General features: G+C 35.0%; 1 protein-coding gene across 4 annotated transcripts in view; it reads left to right on the forward strand.

Moving 5' to 3' along the window:
* Positions 1–19,789, forward strand: part of MYZAP (myocardial zonula adherens protein) — a 102,454-nt gene that overhangs the window by 62,505 nt on the left and 20,160 nt on the right. For 3 of the 4 annotated variants that reach the window (XM_012543843.3, XM_031955272.1, XM_012543835.2), the window contains 2 exons: positions 3,862–3,947; positions 5,779–5,884. In XM_012543843.3, coding sequence (XP_012399297.1) covers positions 3,862–3,947; positions 5,779–5,884 — 192 coding nt within the window. Of the gene's footprint in view, positions 1–3,861; positions 3,948–5,778; positions 5,885–13,068; positions 14,337–19,789 lie in introns of those variants that run through there. The other variant, XM_012543839.2, reaches the window with a different exon arrangement.

The following is a 19,789-nucleotide window of genomic DNA, read 5'->3' on the forward strand; positions in this document are numbered from 1 at the left end:
AGCAATTCAATATATGTTAAACATAAACAATTCTTCTATACATATGGTATCCCCAGAAATTAGGACAACGCCTGGTACATAGTAGGCACCTAATAAATACTAGGTTGACTGACTGACTGATGAGAAGGGCTTCACCAGACTATTAGAAAGCTTCATGATATACAAAAGGCTAAGAAACCCACTCATTTGGAAAGCCAACATTCCCCAGCAGCCAGGACAGGAGAAATTTGTATAAAGTCTTTCTGGAATGGGACTGATTAAACATTCAAACACTATGGAGGGAGCCAGCTTGGTAAGAAGTAGCATTAGGGGATGATCAGCTGATCAGGGAAGAATTTATTGAGATTCCATATAACTACATGCTTTTTTGGAACATCCTATTTTATCTAATTTTATTGTCAAAAGGGACCCTAGGAATCATCTCAAACAACTCCTCAGTTTTACAGTGAGGAAACTGAATCCCAGAAGCATTGGGCATCTGAGATAGACAACTAGTCCAGACTTCTTTTGCTATACCAGCCATTTGTGAATTGTGAATTTCCTGTAAACCTGTGCATAAGCATACAAATGTCCCTCAAGTCTTTATGACTTTCTCTTGATAGCTTTTGAATAGTTCTTTCCTCTAAATTATCATTTCCATTTAGGGTTGGAGAAATGTCTCCTTAGCTAAGCTAAAATTTGGCATTCCAAATTACAAACCTACTCCTTACCCTACTCCCATCCTGCACCCCCACGTATAAATCTTTGAGAGCAGAAATGCTGCCAGACTCTTATCAGGTATGTGAACAGCCTGCCAGGAAGAATGAATTGTGGTACTGTTTGTATCCTTACTTCCCATCTCATGACCTTGTTTCTTCTATTTTTGGACTTTGCTCAAGGGCAGACTTCTACTTTATGAATGACTTGTCAATTATAAGGCTTAATTTATGGTTCTCTTCACTCACAATATTGAAAATATTATCTTGATCCAAGTTAAACTCCAAATTAAAGTTAGATCCTGTGGTCCTGTTTAACTACTTTTTTTTTTCTCTTCCTGTAATTTATTAATGAGTACTTTCATAGACCTGTGATCTCATTCTTATGGACACTCTCTCTGTAGTTCCTTCTCCTATATAATTATTTTTCTGCGTCTTTACATAAATCTGCTTTAGCAGCTCAGCTAACCAACTAATCAATTAACAAATATTAAATGCCTTCAATGTGTCAAGAACTGTGATAGGCCCTGGGGTAGTGAAGAACAAAAACTAAGCAATACCTGCCTCTGAGGAGCCAATGATTTTAGGCACACATATATAAATATATACAAAGGAAATTCAAAGATCTGCCCCAATAAGCCAAATGCTTTCCTGAGGTACTTTTAATATGTTGAGGGTACCACTGAACTGTGAGGGCAGTTCCTCTATTATTTCTCAGTCTCATTGCATGGCTCATCAGTGAGGTATGGGAGTAGCATTTCTGTGGGGAAGTTTGTTTGTTTGTTTGTTATTTTCTCTCTGAGGCAATCGGGGTTAAGTGACTTGCCCAGGGTCACATAGCTAGGAAGTGTTAAGTGTCTGAGATAAGATTTGAAGTCAAGAGGACTTCAGGACTAGTGCTCTATCCATTGCTCCACCTATCTGCCCTGGGAAATATTTTTTAAAAAGTTAAAAGAAAAAAGTTAAAAAAAAAAAGTAAAATACAATGACCCATGGACCACAAGTGCCCACAATACTACCTTGTGTAGCCCTACCCAATTTAAGGTGTAATTGGGAATTATTTAACAAAATAGATAAAAATATAATAAAATATAGGTAATATTACACGTTTTTCTAATTCAATACACAACCTGTAGGAATCCTTTTATATACTTTAGGGACAGCCATTTCTTTTTTATTATTATTATAGCTTTTTATTTACAAGTTATATTCATGGGTAATTTTACAGCATTGACAATTGCCAAATCTTTTGTTCCAATTTTTCTCCTCCTTACCTCCATCCCCTCCCCCAGATGGCAAGTTGACCAATACATGCTAGGACAACCATTTCTATTAAAGTTTGCTACACTACAACATTTCTAAAAGATTACTTTAGGAAGCAGTCCATAGCATTTTTGGATAGTCCATTTCATTGTTAGGAAGTTTTTGTGTTGATCTATATTTTGCATTATAGTAATGTCCTATTGTATCAAGTTCTTTCCTTTCCAGTAGTGCAAAATAAATCTAATACCTTTTCCACTTGGTCATCATTTAATTACTTGAATCACTCTGATCTTAGATCTTCTCTTCTCCAGACTAAGTGTCCCCAGATCTTTCTTATGGTCCTCTATGGTGTAGCGGGGGGAGTGACAAATTTGGAGTCAGAAGACCTAGGTCTACCATTCTTTAATTGTAAGACCTTGAGTTTCAATTTTCCTATCTACAAAAGAAAGATAATAGTATTTGTATTATATACTTCACAGGGTTTTATTTAGAGAGCAAATGGAATTAAAGCACTGTCTACACTGTTGTCTCATCTGTAAAATGAGCTGGAGAAGGAAATGTCAAAGCACTCCAGTATTTCTGCCAAAAAGATCCTAAATGGGGCCACAAAGAGTTAGATGTGACTGAAGGATGATTGAATAAATACATGCACACATTTATTTACTTATTTTTATATGTTTATACATACTGTGTGTGTGTGTAAAAGTGCTATATCTATGTAAGTTGCTATGGTTGTAGGGCAGAGTTTACAGATTACTCACCAGCTTTGTCATTTTCTTCTTGAATTTGTCATTGTCAATGTTTTTTTTAGAGTTTGTCATTGTACTTTTTAAAATGAGATGTACAAAACTGAATAGGCATGCCAGCTGTACTCTGACCAGCACAGAATATGATTGATTAGGTTTCCTAGCTGGTGACAGCTAGGAATAAAGTCTTAAGATTTATTAGCTCTTTTGCCAGTCCCATCCCATTATAATTTGGTCAGAACTCTTCCCAAAGAGCATTAATTCCCCCTTCTAGTAGATAAAGGGTTATAGGTCATTTTCCTGATATAGTATGATCTCGTAATTTTGACAATCCATTCAAAAAGCTAAACAATATCCTCTCATGTGAAATTTTGGATTGTGAAGTACTTCTGGAAAGAGCTTGGTACCTCCATAGTTCTCAAATACAAATGACCTATTTATTTATCTTACTGAAACCAATTTTTTCCATAGACTGAGTAATCTCCTATTTTCCAGAATGGTTGTATAAATTAGTGTTTTTATTAATTAGTTCTTGTGGCATACTAACTTAGCATGTGTACCAAAGCAGAATCACCCAATTTAAAAGAATTGGAAGATAGGAATACGTAACTTAAAATTATACTGATCTAAATTTTCATTTTTGCAAGAAAGGAGTTGAGGATATGGTAGTTAGCCCATGGGTACTCATATCTATGGAAAGAAATAGTGTGGACATGGGGCCAGAAAATTTTATGTTCAAATCCCACTTCTGACACACTAGCTCGTTACTTTGGGCAATCATATTAAATCTTTTTCCTTTTCTTATGTGGTAAGACTAGAAGGAAAAACTTTGAGATTCCTTCTAGTTCTAAATCTATGATCCTGTAAGACTATAGATGTAGAATAGTAAGATATATAGGAGTCTAGGCCAAGATTATACTGACCTTGTGATATATCCTGGCCTCTCTGACATATAACTTCAAAAATAAATAATTAATACTATCAACCTTCTTATTTCTCCTAAAATTTAAATATAAAGTGTGCAAACAAACAAACTGAGTTCTATTACAGATACTTGGGCTATTTTGGAGGCTGGTTAAACTGAATTTAATATATGTATAATTACTTTGGAGAGCTTTTTATGATGAGCTAATTTAGAAATGTTTCTTTTTGTTTAGGAACGCCAGCAACTTCAACTACAGCTACTTCAGCATGAGACAGAAATGTCGGGAGAAGTTGTTAGCACAGATTTTGATAAGAGAAGGTAAGGTATAATATCTCTTGTCTTACAATGAATTGCCTCAGTGGTCTGCCATTTGTCATTGAAATGCTGTCTCTATGGGCAACACTTTGCCTAAATAGAGTTCTCATTTTCATATCAGTTATCCTATTTGGAGGGAATTTTTAATAGCTTGGGACATATAAATGATTATTTCAGATAACATGGCTTAATGGATAAATACAACCCTCAAAACAAAAAGACCTAAATTTAGCTCCTGCCTGTGGAACACTGAGCAAAAATCAATTAACCTCTTAATGTTCTAAGTAATGCTTTATGTTGAAGAGAAGATGATGACCTGCATTGGTGGAGGAAGTTTCCTTGTCTAGAGGTTCCCTATATTAATAAAATCTCAAATCCAATTCCTTTTCCTCTCTAGGGAAGGTTCAGTATGTGAAAGGTTTTTCATCATTTGATTTGTGTAATTTGGTTGCTCATTGATCAGCAGGATGCATTATTTTGATGAAGAACCACAATTGAGACTAATTTCACTTTCCAGATTTTAAAAAATTTAACTGTCTTTCCTACTTGTTTATAGAAAAGCTTACCAAAACTTTCTTTGTACAAAGTAAAATTACCTCCCACTGTCTGTTTTACATCAAGAATAGGAGAATGGCACTCATTTGCAACAGAAATGTCTCTAATCCATGGAAAATTCTAAGTGGAACTAATGGTTCAAGAGAATAATGCTGCTTTATATTTTCTTTTTCTTTTCCTTTCTTTTTTTCTTTCTTTCTTTCTTTCTTTCTTTCTTTCTTTCTTTCTTTCTTTCTTTCTTTCTTTCTTTCTTTCTTTCTTTCTTTCTTTCTTTCTTTCTTTCTTTCTTTTTTTAACAATTAAAGGCTTCAAAATAAGTTATGGGATTTTTCTTTTTTTTCAAAGCCAAGAATTTTAACTTCCTCTCCATTATCATTCATTCTAGGGCATAACCTGTATGTGATAGATAGTTAAAGCTTGAAATAACTAAATTGTCCTTCATGTATCATATTAAAATACCTCATTAAAACCCAGGATTCCACAAAACATTGCAATCAAATACAATGAACTCAACAAACCACTTATTAAATGTTGATTCTGCTAGACATTAATATGCTATAAATAAAAACAATAATGCTGTCCTTCTCAAGAAGATTACAACTTAATTTGGGCAAATGCATCTCCCTGAAAAAAATATGGCGGAATTTAAAATTAAACAGGAACAAAGAAAAGACACTGATAAAGTAATCTACTAACGTTTGGTATTAGAAAACAAAAATACTTAGTTGCAACGTGACTCTCTTTCCTTTAGACTAATATCAATGACAGGCAAGGTTTTTGATTTTTATAGTTGTAAGAATATTGAAGTTGGAGTCAAAAAACTCACGTTGATAAGACATACTTCCATCATTTTCTATCCATGTAATTTAGGACAAATACCTTAATCTCTTTCGGCCTTTGTTTCTTCTCCTACAAAAAATGGTCATATAATAACTATCTTGCTACCTTAAATTTTGAGGATCACATGAAACAATGGAAATGGAGGGCATTCTAAAAGTATGCTTCTATACAAATGTAGCTTTTCTCTTTCAGTTTTGTCTTCCTTTCAACAAAATAGAGATTGGCAAAGTCATGGTTCTTTTTTTTTCACAATCCAATTTATTAATGGGTACTTATGGAAGTGTATCTACTGAACAGATACTGCTAATGAATATACATGCAAAGAATTTTGGATTTCACATCTTGCTGTTAAGCTATATTTCTTTAACAATTTGACTATATGTGTTGATTATCTTGTCTCCAAAAGTAATTTAGTTGTTTTATATTCTCCTGATGTCAGGTATCAGCAGCTGGAGGAGGCAGCAGCTAGCCTGCGAGAACGCATTAGACACCTGGATGACATGGTCCATTGCCAGCAGAAGAAAGTCAAGCAGATGGTTGAGGAGGTAAGCTTTTCATAAAGTATTATAATGCCAGACATGCTATCCATGGACTTTAGCAGCCATTAGGAATGAGGAACCTTTGGCCAATTGGCCAGCTCTAGACCTCTGCTTGATTTCATCAGTTCTTGGGTCAAATTATTCTGACCACAATCATTTTAGTACAGGGATTAATGGTCCCTGGCATAGATTTCTGTGGTTATCTTATTCACAATGGAGATTTTATGAGATTAAAGATTAAGGAATTGAACATTTTCTAATAGCTAATTAACTGAATAATTTTCAAATGACTATCATAACTTAATTTCATACTTATAGTCCAGTGCTACATGGGGTATGATGAAAACCGCTTGTCTCAACTCGTAGTCACCACTAAATGGCTAAGTTACTTTCTGTCTCTAACTTTATCCCTCTTCTTTTTACTTCTTCCCTCCCTATCCTTTTCCTTTCCTTTCTTTCTTCCTTTGTTCTTCTTCCTCCCTCCTTTTCTTTGTCCTACATTGTGCCTTCCTCATCTATGCTTTTTCTCCCTCTCTATTTTCTTATTCTTTCCCTCTATTTCTACTTCCATTGCTTCTTTATAGTAGTTATTAAGTAGAAGTAAATGATATAATTAATTCCTATTGTACTTATTGAATAAAGTTTCATGTTCCCTGTTCTTAACTGACACAGTAGGTAAGTCAAATATTTCATATTTCTTTTTAAAATAACACTTGAAAATTGTTGCTTTTTATTTCCATAAGGTTCCCCTCATCTTTGGAATGGGGAAGTTCATAACCCCTGATTTGTGTCATAAAGTCAGATATTGTTTGTTTGATACTGTGATATAGTATGACACTAGTTATACATTTGTGAGCCATTTTCCTTATACAAATTTTAAAATTACTTCCAGTGCTATTTCATTTGCAAACCTGATTAAAAAGAGAGACACTGACATTCTAGCTGGTTAGTAAAAATTCCTCAGGGTCTGATTCCCTTTCTTATAAAAAAAAGTGGGGGGGAAGGTTTCAACCTAATTAGCCTCCTGGTACTCAAAGTAAATATTGAAAAAATATATATTTACATTGGGTATTGCTGTATACATTTGAAATTTGCTGATTATGTTTTGCCATTATAAAAAATGATGCTATTACTTCTAAGGGTAGAGGGTAGAAAAGGAAAGGAGAAGGGATTTCTATTTTGTTGCTTTAAAATGTGATTTAATTAGCATCTTGGCCTAAATTGAGAAATCAAATCATATCACAATGTATTTTGTAAGTCCTTTTCGACTCTGGCCTTTTAGTATTGTTGTTATGCTCTTAATATAAATGTAAAATGTGGCCAGTCACACATTTTCTGCTCCCTCCCCCTTTAACCTCCCCTTTCCACATTGCCTCTGCCATCTCTTATACATCTGCTTAGCTGCTCTGGCATCCATAATACCTGTACCACAAGAATAGCATCCCTATTGGCTATTGTTATGGAATTACTTCCCAAAGAAAAATGTTGCATTTCTGTTAGTCATTTACTGTAGGCAGAGCTTGTACTCATTATTGTGCAGGGAACTTTTAGAGAACATAATAAGAATTGGGAATTTTTTTCATGTTCCATTACAGTTTGTGAGAAATTCCATTCAATATTTGTCTACTATTAGATATTGAGGAAAACCTAGGATGCTCTCTTTTGCATTGACTCCATATTACTTAGCTTCTTTGGGAGCAACTTTTTTTTCCTTTTTGAGAATATTATTTTTCTTTTCCCCTCTCCTCTGTTATGTCACTTCCTAAATTGAGATTATTTAACATTTTGTCAAATTACTCCCTACTACATAGAATAATGGTGTCTCTTGCTTTCCTCAGAATATAGTAATAGATTACTAAACTTCCAAGGACTGTGCTAAATAATCACATATATGTACATTTCTGATTGTGCTGTAATGCTCAAATTTATAAGGGCTACAGTCAAATTTAGGAAATCCATTTAAACAAACATTTCATATTCAGGCAAACTGGCTTTCATTTTCTTTAGTGGTTTAGAAATTTCTGCTCTTCATCTCAAATACAAAATATAACCAACATACTATTTGTAAAGACAAAAACATTATTGTAAATAATTAGAGGCCTAGGGCAGGAGAAAAGTGAATTATAGTGTATGTCCACATTACTGTTATATATGTTGTTAGCCTATCCAATATCTCTAAGCCCATTTGTTAGAATAAAGTTACAGTCTAAGAGAATTGAGTGTGTATGTGTGTGTATGTGTGTGTGTGTGTGTGTGTGTGTGTGTGTGTGTACATGTCAGAGGTGGTATTTCTGGCTATTATGCTTAGTTTTATTAGTACATTAAGACCTTGCTTTAAAAATAAAAATATTTTACTCTTGAATCAAGTGCTTTTGAAGAGTACTACATCTGTTCTTTCTTAAAAAATCATGTTTTAAAGCAGCATGTCAATCATATATTCCTTTAATTTTCCATTAGCTTCAAGTTGCAGAAAAAACAAGTGGCTTCAAATCTCAGTTGCTGTATTGTAACTATTATGGCAACCTTTTTTGGTTGTTGTTATTCAAAGGTATCTTGGAAGAACTTTGGCAAAAAGAAATTCATCCAGAAAAGAGTTGATCACAATGGGGGGATCATAATGGGGATCTCATATCCTGTGTGAACCAGTAGAAGGGAGTGGCTAGGATTATCAGAAGGATTAAGCCTAAGAATAGAAATGACATCTATCTTCACATTTTTGAAGACCTATCACGTTGGGGACAGCAAAGGTCTTGTGCTGTGTTGTCTTAGAAGGCAAAAGGGCAAATATCACAAAGACATTTTTTTGGTTCAGCAAAAGATTAAACTGTTTATTGAAGAGATTTGTCCACCAGAAGCAGATGTCCCTGGGAGGGAGGATGGCTATCTGTGATGACTTTGAAGAAAGGATTGCTCATGGAATGGGAGATTGAACTTAGATTAAAAATATTTTATATAAATATATTATGATGGCATACTATAATTAAGATAGATATTAATATTTCCATTACTTTGGGAAGTTAAGTCAAATCAGTAGTCAAAATCAGATCACATTGTAAGGACAAACTTTGAGAAGCAAATGTATTTGAGAGATTAGTTGTGAAATCTTGTTCCAGTGAGTCAACTATCTGTTTATTTGATGACAGAGTAAGTTTTTTATTGGTGGCAAATTAGTTGAGTAGTTCCCTTTATGTTGTATTGAAGCTTGAAAGTTCATGAGTATTATGGATTGAGGGGTCACACTCACTGAAAATGTTATTTCATTTCTCATACATTATTTTAGTTATAATGGCTATAAAGAAATTCTATACATTAAAATAAGTGCTTTCCATTTTTATATCAAACCACCCAAAGTTACACTACTATGTGGTTTTCTGAATTTAGTCCATTCTGTAAAAACAAAAAGAAGAACTTACCTTTTCTGTATTAAAGAAAACACAGGAGGAAAAAGTTTTGTAAACTACGAAGATCTCTGAGGATGATCTATATATGACACTAACATAGAACTTTACACATAACTAGAATGATAAACTTTATTGTTGAGTCATTTTTCAGTCTTGTCTGACTCCTTGTGATTCTATTGGAGTTTTCTTGGTAAAGATACTGGAATGGTTTTTATTTCCTTCTCCAGCCTCACTGAGGGAAACAGAGTTAAGTGACTTGCCCAGGATCACACAGCTAGTAAATATCTGAGGCTAGATTTAAACTCAGAAAGATCAGTCTTCCTGATTCCAGGTCCAGTACTCTATCTACTGGGATACTTAACTGCTAGGAAAATATAAGATGTTCAGGAAAAATAGGCAAGAGAAGGAAAGGAGGTGATCTCTTTTTCATGAAGGATGTATACATATATTCAGCTGGGAGGGCCAGAAGTTAAAATGACTTCCACAGAAAGACCACCAGACTGAATTATATTTAAGAAATATTTTGGGCAGCTAGGTGGTGCAGTGGATAGAGCACCAGTCCTGAAATTAGGAGGACCTGAGTTCAAATCTGGCCTCAGACACTTAACTAGCTGTGTGACCCTGGGCAAGTCACTTAACCCCAACTGCCTCAGCAAAAAAAAAAAAAAAAAAAAAAAAGGAAATATATCCCTAATTAGAAAGATGACATGAGTTGCACTTACTTAGTCATTAGAAAAGACCATAAGGCTCATGACTTCAAATGAATATAAGACTATTATATAATGGGTGCTACCCAATTATCCTCTTATCTCCACAGAGGACTCAGAAAGGAGAAAGACCTTAGAGGTGGGGACATGTACAAAACAGGAACATTTTCTGGCCCTTTCTTTGTATTCCTTATCTGGACAGCCTTTTGTGGAGTAGGCCCTGCCTTGAATTAGGCTTCATGCATTATAAAGTATATACGCTTCCCAAATATCATTGCCTGGCACACAGTGAACACTTAATAAATGCTGATTGATTGATTTTCAGTTATTAGTGCAGCAGAGAGAGGAAGGAATGAGACCAGAAGAGAACAAATTATTTTACTATCATTAAAAATGATACTTGCTTTTATTCGTATAATCTACTTCCCTCCATTAGCACATATTTTAAAACCCAAATAAAGGAAAGGGTGAGTATACACAGGAATGAACTAATGGGGTGAATTCACCAAAGTACCAAGGAAGATGCTTAATTCTCCTCATCACTTCAGCTCTATCACCTCTGAAGGCTTGGGCAAAGCACTTAACTGCTGTTAACACCTCTTTAAACCTTCAGACTTCAGCAAACACGGTCATTCACACCTCTTCAATTGCTGTGGCCCAGCCTGCTGCCTTTGCCAACCAAAGCATCCTACTGGCCCATGGGAAAATAATGTGGAGAAGAAAAAAACTCTCATAATTTTCTTCAGACTTAGTAGGGAGAGGGAAGTATGTGAGTGGATGGTTTTATAATTGCATATTTGTGCAAATGGGTGCCCACATTCTTTAGATTAATAAAAAGTAATTTAAATCATTATTCCCATGGCACTTTCCATTTCAACCAGCAGAGAGCATTATAATAATGTCCTCCCTCTGATATCTCTTTTGTAGGTATCTAATACTTCTTTCTCTACAAAAAGTCATCATGGGGTCTTCTCCATGTGATCTGAGTCAGGATTGGCTTATGGCATAAGAAAAAAGGGTATAATTAGTTTTTATTCATTAAACTACGTCCTTGGTGGGTTCAGAAAGGCATGGAGCTTCCCAAGATGCTACTTAACAGCAGTAACCTAAGTTTTTGCCAAGTATGTGCCCAAGTCTTTAATTTATATAGCTAGTCCTTCCTCAGTATTTCCTCTAGCTATGGTCCTTTCTATTTGAACTATATTCTAAACACTAGAAAAATCTCATCTAACTGGTTAGGCAGACAATCCAGAATCTGAAGCCACAAATGAAACAGAAACACAGAAGAGATGACCACAAAAGTGTACCTATTTAAATAAGTGACAGGGAGATTTGTCTGCCTCCATGACCTTTATCACCTCCTGTTGGAGAGTTACATCCTGTCACCTCCTGTCCTTCAGGAGTTCTTAGGCTGTCAGAGCTACAAATAATGACTAGAGAATGCTCTCTTTTTGGCTGATAGCCTTGTAGATAAATAAAAGTCTTACAAAGGCTGTCCAGATAGTTTGAGAGTACAGATTTTTATAAAGTAGAATGGATGTTATGGTTAACAGGAAGCAGAGATCAGGTGTAATACAGTATACCCTGTTCCTGTGGAGTTATATCTGGGGATTGCCAGTGACTGAACATGATTTGTTTTTCCTCTTTGGACTGTGGTTCCCCCAGGACAAGTACTAGTTTCTCCCTAACCCTTCCTCCATTAGTTTAAAATATTCAGGAAGTATCTATGAAAATTGGCTGTTCTGTAGCTTTTTAGGAAGGGAATAGAGCCTTGGAATGATGGGATATCCCTGTAATTTTCATTCCTGGGAAGGTTGAAGGTGGCAGATCTCTTGAGCTCAAGAATTTTGAGCTGCAGGAAGACTAAAACAGATCAGGTGTCCACACGGAATGCAGCACCAATAAGGCGAGCCCTCCGGGGTAGTGGAGGCAAGCAGTATGCTCTGGGCTGCAAAGGAGAGGTCAGAATGCCCACATTGTAAATGGAGCAGGTCAACAGTACCCTTTGTTTCACAAGTGGGGTCAGAGTCAGGGTTGTGTCCTAAAGTGGTCAATACACTTCTAGTTTGAGTAAGATGGAGAGACAATCTGAAAAAAAGAAAAGAAGGAAGAAAGGAAGAAAAGATGTCTTATTTCTTAAGTATAAATAACACCTTTGCACAATTTCTGAGAAACTGTTTTTCATAGAATGAACGAGGAGGGATCTTAGAAATCATCTAGCACTGAAGGACTGGGGACCTGGGTTTGAGGTTTTTTATATTTTTTATAACTGCATGTCAATAGTATTGATTTCCTTTATAATTCTGTTTATTTGCTTTTAAAAATCATTTTGAGAAGGAGATTTTAGGCATCCTCAGACTGACCAAAGGGTTCATGATACCAAAAAGGTTAAGAATTCTGATCTATGTTGAGAGTGAGAAACTCTCTGGATGAGAGAAATGAGGTTCAGGTTGAATGAAGGATCACTGGAGGATGATCTCAGGTTAGAAGATACCTCAGAGTTGTATTATCGATGTGAAGATATATGTGTCCCACATAGAATGGGCATTTTGGATAGAAAAAAACACGGCAGACCTGCCTGCTACCCATATCACAAAGTCTTTTTAAAATTGTTTTTATTTTTTCTTTTGTGGACTCAACAAAACTTGGCTCTTTTGGTCAGCTTTTTGTAGCTCTTCTCTCACTATCCTGCTACCAATCTTCAATAGTTTCCATCTTCAAAATATCCTTTAACCCATAACATTTGTATACACAAGCATTCTTTCTGTTTTTCCCCACCACATTTTTTTACATTACTCTTTGACACACACAGTCACTTCATAGCCCTTACCAATATATATATATTATAGAAGATTAGCCATACATGTGCTGAATTTCAGACTTTGTATCTTGCCATTGGTCTTGTATTCAGTCTGTTTTTTATTTTCTAAAGATAAAAGGTAAAATTTGCTTTATTTTCTTTGATCAGAGATTCATAATTTCTATCACTAGGTCATACAATTCCATTTTAAATATGGGAGGGGAAATGGAAAATTTCCAACAGAATCTAGAACCCTAATCAACTGAATTGAACTGTTTCTAGATTATGTCACACGAGCTGTTCTCCAGATTTAGTCTTCGTTTCTTTGGAAGATGATAAGTGGTGACCTGATCTGAGAAGCTTTTCTAATTACCCTGTGATGTACCATATGATGTTGGAAGAACATTCGTGGTGGAGAAGTGATACTTGCCCATTGGCATCCAATGGCCAAAACATTAAGGAAATACCATTAAGAAGAAAAATCCTAGGACTTTGGTTTGGGAAAATATCCATGTAGCTAAATACTACTCAGAAAATTACATCCTGTATGCTGCAAACAGAGAAGTGAAAGAATCTTAAAGACTGCTCTTTTGGAATATTTCAGAAACTGTAAGCAGACTTCAAGGTTAAAAAAGAGAAAGGTCTGTTATTAAATTTTAAAATGCAAGTAAAAACAGTATTCAGAAAGTGACATTTAGAGGCTGGGTTCCACACAATCCATATTTGAAAAATAAAACCTTATATACAGAATAAAGCTACAAATAATTTATCAAAGCATTACTGATGAGATGTGGAAAACTTTTGAAGATGGTATAAGGGTCATCAATGGATTTTATTTTCAAATGGATATGAATTAAGGAAGTTTTCCTTACAAAGTCACTTTTGATTCTCCCCTGATAATTAAGCAAAAAAAAATGCTTAAATAGTTTTTAGTGACCAAATGTATTTTACGTGGTGGATGTTTGGGAGGCTGTTGTGATAGATAGAATAGACGTCCGCATTTGAGCTTTATTTAAGCATGAATTGGATCATTTTCCTTTCTGAAAGGGTTAATAATAAGTGCCTCCCAGAATTCTGGTGAGTAAAAAATGAGATAGCATATATAAAGGACATTACAAATCTTAAAGCCTACATAAGTGTTTCTGAGAGGCAGCAGGGTTTGTTGGAAACAACACTGGACTTGGGTTCAAGTTCCAATTCTATAATTTACTTATTGCATGACTTTAGGTGAGTCATTGAAATTCTTTTAATCTTCATTTCCTCATCTTTAAAAAGGAGGTAATAACACTTATATTAATTATCTTGCTAGGCAAAGCAAGATTAAATGAGATATTATGTGTAAAATGCATTATACCCCCTGAAGTCCTATATAATTATAAGTTAATATTTTTAGAGTTGCAGTCATGGTATTAGTAGAAAGAACACTAAAACACATTATTATGATAATTAGCATTTATATAGACTTCAAGATTTGTAAAATCCTTTACATACACTATCTCATTTTATCCTCACTACTGGGAGGCATATACTGTTATTATCCCTACTTTTACATTTGAAGGAACTGAGGCACATACAGGTTAAATTAAGGTCACACAGCTAGTCCAAAGGGAGATTTGAACTCTGACTCTAGGTCTATTATTTTATTCATAGTAGTATCTATATGCTTAGAATAAGAGTTCTTATCATCTCTTTGACTTTGGATGAGTCATTTATTTAATTAGCCTCTCTGAACCTCAGTTTCCTCATCAATAAGTGAGGGAAAGTGTCATCAGAATAGATAATCTAGCTTTAACATTTTTTGATTTCCCGAAGAAACAAAACATGTTGATATGAAGTAGTATCTTATTCAACCTCATAACATTCTTGTAGAGAATTTTTTTCAAATAAGAGAGTTGAAACATGGAATAGTAGCAATCAGCCAATAAATATTTATTAAACACTTACTATGTGTCAGGTGCTACATTAGGTACTGAAATACAAAGTCAAAAGGCAGCCCCTTCAATCCTACACACTTTAAAGATATTTCTAGTATCTCTGACCATACTTTAATCAAGGGGAGGGTTTTTCTATAGATTCATTCCCTTTTGGGGAGGGTTATGTTCACCTCCTTTAAGTCTAGGGCAGGAGCAGCTATAGAAGACAGATGCTACATTGACTGATTTTTTAACCTTCTGGGTATTGAAACCTACTTCTTTCTGCTTCAAGGGACTTCCCTCAGGTTGACCCATTATCTGTCTGCTTGAGACCTATTGTTTAGCAGAATTCCCATCCTGTACCATTGCTAGCCACATCCCAGTATGAGCTTGCCATTAGAAAATATTTATATGGAATGAATTTTTAGTTAATAGAAGTGTTAAAATTCTAAATGCCAGAATTTGTTATGGTCTTATTCTTAGTTTAATTTTTAAATATTAATATATTCTACTAAGTGTGAAGTTTACAGACAATGCCAGAAATATCATATGTACATAAGCTGTGTGTGTGTGTGTGTGTGTGTGTGTGTGATGGAAGACAATAGAGGCATCTGGGTGGGATGGTAGATAGAGCTCTGGGCTTGGAAGACATGAATTCTTCAGACACTAGCCCTGCCATATTAACTGTGTAAACTTGACCAAGTCATCTGTCTGACTTAATTTTTTCAACTGTAAAAGGGGGGGTAATAACAGCACCTACCTCACAGGGTTGTTGTGAGGATCAGTTGGAATATTTGTAATGCACTTTGCATAGTGCCTAGTACACAGAAGGCACTATATAAATGCTTATTCCCTTCCCCCTTCCTTCTCCCTACTGCAATTTCGTTTTACCAAGTACATGTAATATCGATGGTGTTCTTATTGTTCTCTTAAAAGTTGGACATGTTTTTTTTTCAAATGTTATTAAATAAATTCTGTTGTGATACAGATTAGTTGCTCTTTTGACTCTAAATATGTGTAGAAGACAAATATATCTAGAAGGTTCAACTATTCCTGTGAAGTAGGAGGGAGGGAGGGAGAGGAATCAGGAGTAAGCTTTTCATCAATATCACTTAAGCAATGGGACACTTCTTGCCAAAGAGATGAATGTTCTGGCCATTTATGGCTCTTACACATCCCTTAGGGAATGTGATCCCTGACCATCCAGGGAAAATCCAGCCTAGGGGCCAGCAGGTATAGTAGGAGAAGGGAACATGTTTAGCTTGTATTAAAAGCAATGAAGTGATCTCTCTTGTTCCCACACCCCTTTACCTTGGGGTGGGGAAGATGTCAGAGTACTGTGATAGATAAGAGAACAGAAACAGATGTCAGGAAAACTTGGATTCAAATAATGCCTCAGGCACTTAGTAACAGTATGACTCTTGGCAAGTTATAATGTTCCTTCAGGTCTCGTTTTCTCAAAGGAGATTAAACTCAATGATATTTTAATTTCCCCCCAGTTCCAGTAATGTAGACCTAGAACTTATAGTAGCATTATTGAAACATTCTTCTTCAGATACTATTTTCTTATCCTTTTATCACTAATTTATGGAAAATAGGAGTTCTATATATATATGAATATTGGGTATTATTAAAAAGAAAGTTAAAAAAAGAAAACTTGTTGGCAATACATATAGTCATTGAAAATTTGCAAATCTGCCTGATTCTGAACGAATCTTGTCTCAAGAAATTCATACCTGCCCAAACTAAATCTCAAGAAATTTGCATTTGTTTCCTATGACAGTAGAGATAAAAAAGCTTGATACAAACCTTTTCCACTTCTTTCTTTCAAGAGAATCTCAATAAACAACCAATTTAATTAGCAAACCATTTTTACGTTTAAATAACAATCATCCATAATTTCTTTTCCAGTATAGTCTATGGGGTAGGCAATGCCACAAACAAGCTGGGGTGAAGTGTGATATTTGACTAAATGTCCTCAGTGTGGAAGAGTACAGTGTGAAAAAGGGGAGTGAAAAAGTCTCTGCCATTTCTAAATGATTCATATTAATTTCAATCACATCATTTAAAAAAATTAACCAATTCCTGGAAAAATGATCTAACATGCTATTAAAAAGTAGAAGTCATTCACTGAGAGCTTCTTCTTCTCCCTCCTTTCCTTATTTCATTCAGCTTTCTAACAAAAAATAACTTTCATCAATTTTGTCTCACAAGAAGTGGCTCTTCTTGCTGAAATGAACCCATCTATATGCCTGTGATCCCATTCCATCCCATCTCATCTTTTCCAGAATCCCCCATGTGTTATCTCCTCTCTCACTTTAACTTCAATCTCTGTTTATTAATTGGTTTCCTACTGCCTACAAATATATCTTCTTTGGGAAGAATACATATCTTCCCCAAGCTCAAAAACATTTCACTTGATCCATCTACACTTACTGGTAGTGATGCTATGACTTCTCTCTTTTGGGGTTAGAAGGCTGTCTACAATCAATGCTTCCACTTTCTCTCCTCTCACTCTTTTCTAAATTCTGCAATTTTACTTGCAACTTCATCATTCAACAGGAACTCTCTCTCCAAAGTACAAATGATGTCTTAATTACCCGTCTAATGGTCTTTTGTCAACTGTTATGCATTATTTGCAGCCTTTGGATTATTGGTGCCTCTTTTCTCTGTTCTTTTCTCTCTAGGTTTTCCTTCTGGTTTTCTTATCTGTCTGATTCTTTTCAATTGTTTTGCTGGATCTTCATTTCATCCATCAACTATGAGTATTCCTATCCTCTAAGGATTTCTTTTCTTTCTATACTATTTCACTTAGTTATCTCATTTTCATGCATTCAGCTATCATCTTATATATAGACTAGTGTGATAACTTTCTGCTTGATTGTCTTGCCTATTATTTCTCCTCACTCTAGTCCATCCATCCAACCATCAAATTGATCTTCCTTAAGTATAAATTTCATGACATCACTCCTCCCCCTACTCCTCCATTTCTTAAACTCCAGTGATTCCCTTTTGCCACTATGATCAAATACAAAATTTTCTCTGTTTTAAAGTCCTTCATAACCTATCTTTTCAGTCTTATACTTTGCTCCCTTCTATATAACCTGAGATACAGTGGCTTTTTTGCTATTCCTTCAACAAATTTCCAAATTCCAGGCATTTTTGCTTATTGTCCCTTCTGCCTGAAATATTCTATCTTCCCAACTTCCTTCAAGACTCAGTTCCCATTCTACAAAAAGTCCTTCCTAGTTCTTCTTAATTTTATTGACTTCACTTTTGGGGATCATATCCAATTTATCCTATATAAATATATATAATTTGTTTGTATTTTGCTTTTGTTTGTATCCTCATTGCTTAACACAATGCCTGGCATATAGTAGGGATTTAATAAATATTTGTTAACTTGATTAAAGGCTGGTTTGTGAGCATTTCCCTGGTCTATTGGTCTAAAAAATTTTTTAAGGAAAAAAATTACTTGTTTTTGAAGAATTAAAAATTCATCTTGATTATCTTTTCTATTATTCCAATTATCATCCAAACTCAGTGCAAAATTTGCCTAAGCAGCATGGTACAACATAAAAAGTATGGGCTTAGGGATCTGAAGACGTGTTCAAAATCTGTCTCTGATGTTAACTATTTGTGTGACTTTGATCAACCACTTGTGTCTTTAGTTTCCTCAACTTTAAAATAAGGAGATTAAAGTAGATGACTTCTGAGGTTCCTTTTAGTTCAAAATCTAATATCGTGCATCATATCACTTATGCCCTTCCCATCTCTATCTACTATTAGATTTTTCTAATACAAGGCCTTGATTTCCTGGAAATTGGGGGGAAATATTATAGGGCTGGCTGTTGATTCATATACATGGTCTTCATGCCATCAGGGAGGGTATGGAGTGATATCTTAGAAAAAATGATGGCCTATGTTTATAGTGCTGTTTCTGTATTTGGAAATTGTTTTGGGTGGTGGTAGTGGGAAGAAATAAATTCACTATGAAAAGGAGAGTTAAAGAAAAGCAAATGAATAGTTGTTCTGGTAAAAGATAGGTCACTTTCCCCATAAACCAAATCCTAGTTATGGTCCTTGGGTGTCCTAAATAAGTTGTATCAATTCTGAGAGCTGCATATTGACCTAGAAAGCCACAAACTAGCATTTTGCTGTATTGCATTTATATTTATTTTGTTACACATTTCTCAATTAAATTTTAACCTAGTTTAGGCTATATACATGAATTCAACAACTCTGTTTTAAACCAAACATGTATTATTTCTTAGGACCTTAGCCCCAGGTATTTCTCATGGAAGAGAAAGCTCTGCACAAGCCCTAATAGAGGATCTTAAGCTGTGATCTATGGACCCTTCCAAGGGTGAGGGGATAGATTTCAGGGAGATATAAACTTGGTTAAGTAAAAAAAAAAAATTATTTCAATTTAATGTCTTATAATTATATGTATTTCATTTTGTGCATTTAAAAATATTATAAGAGGGGATCTGTAGGCTTCTCTAGACTGCCAACAGGGTCTGTGCCACAAAAAAATGTTAAGTAGTTATTACATTTAGGTCCTAAACTCAAAGACTTTGAAGTAGAAGATTCTTTTCCCCCATTATTCAGCAATAGTTTTGTAGGTCTCCTTGTAAATGAAACATTCAATAGATGGTTGGAAGCTAAAGGAATTTCATCCTCCAAGCCCCCAATCACCACCATGTCCCCTCCCCCTATTCCCCACCCCTGGTAAAAGGCTGAAGAGACAGAAAAGGGGTAAGGGAAAAAAAGCAACCTATAGCTCCTCTATTCAAAGTGATCTAAAGGAATGCATTTATGGAGATCTCCCCATCTTCCCCCATCTTGTAGTAGGTTCTAATATTTTACAAAACTGGTATAGGTAGACTGTCCCTTATCACCCAGATCTATTTTAATTTAGTCCAATTTAAGAGTACAAATAGATCTTTTATGTATGGATATATCTCCTTCCTGTATGATTATAAAGTTGGTAAGGGAAATCTGCCTATCAGCATCATATGAGAAATGAAGTATCTCTTACTTTATGGGGTTATATTTGAGTGTTAGAAAGTATTTTGGCCAGGGGTGGG

This window comes from Sarcophilus harrisii, chromosome 2 (assembly GCF_902635505.1).
Source record: "Sarcophilus harrisii chromosome 2, mSarHar1.11, whole genome shotgun sequence".
In the NCBI taxonomy this organism is placed as follows: domain Eukaryota; kingdom Metazoa; phylum Chordata; class Mammalia; order Dasyuromorphia; family Dasyuridae; genus Sarcophilus; species Sarcophilus harrisii.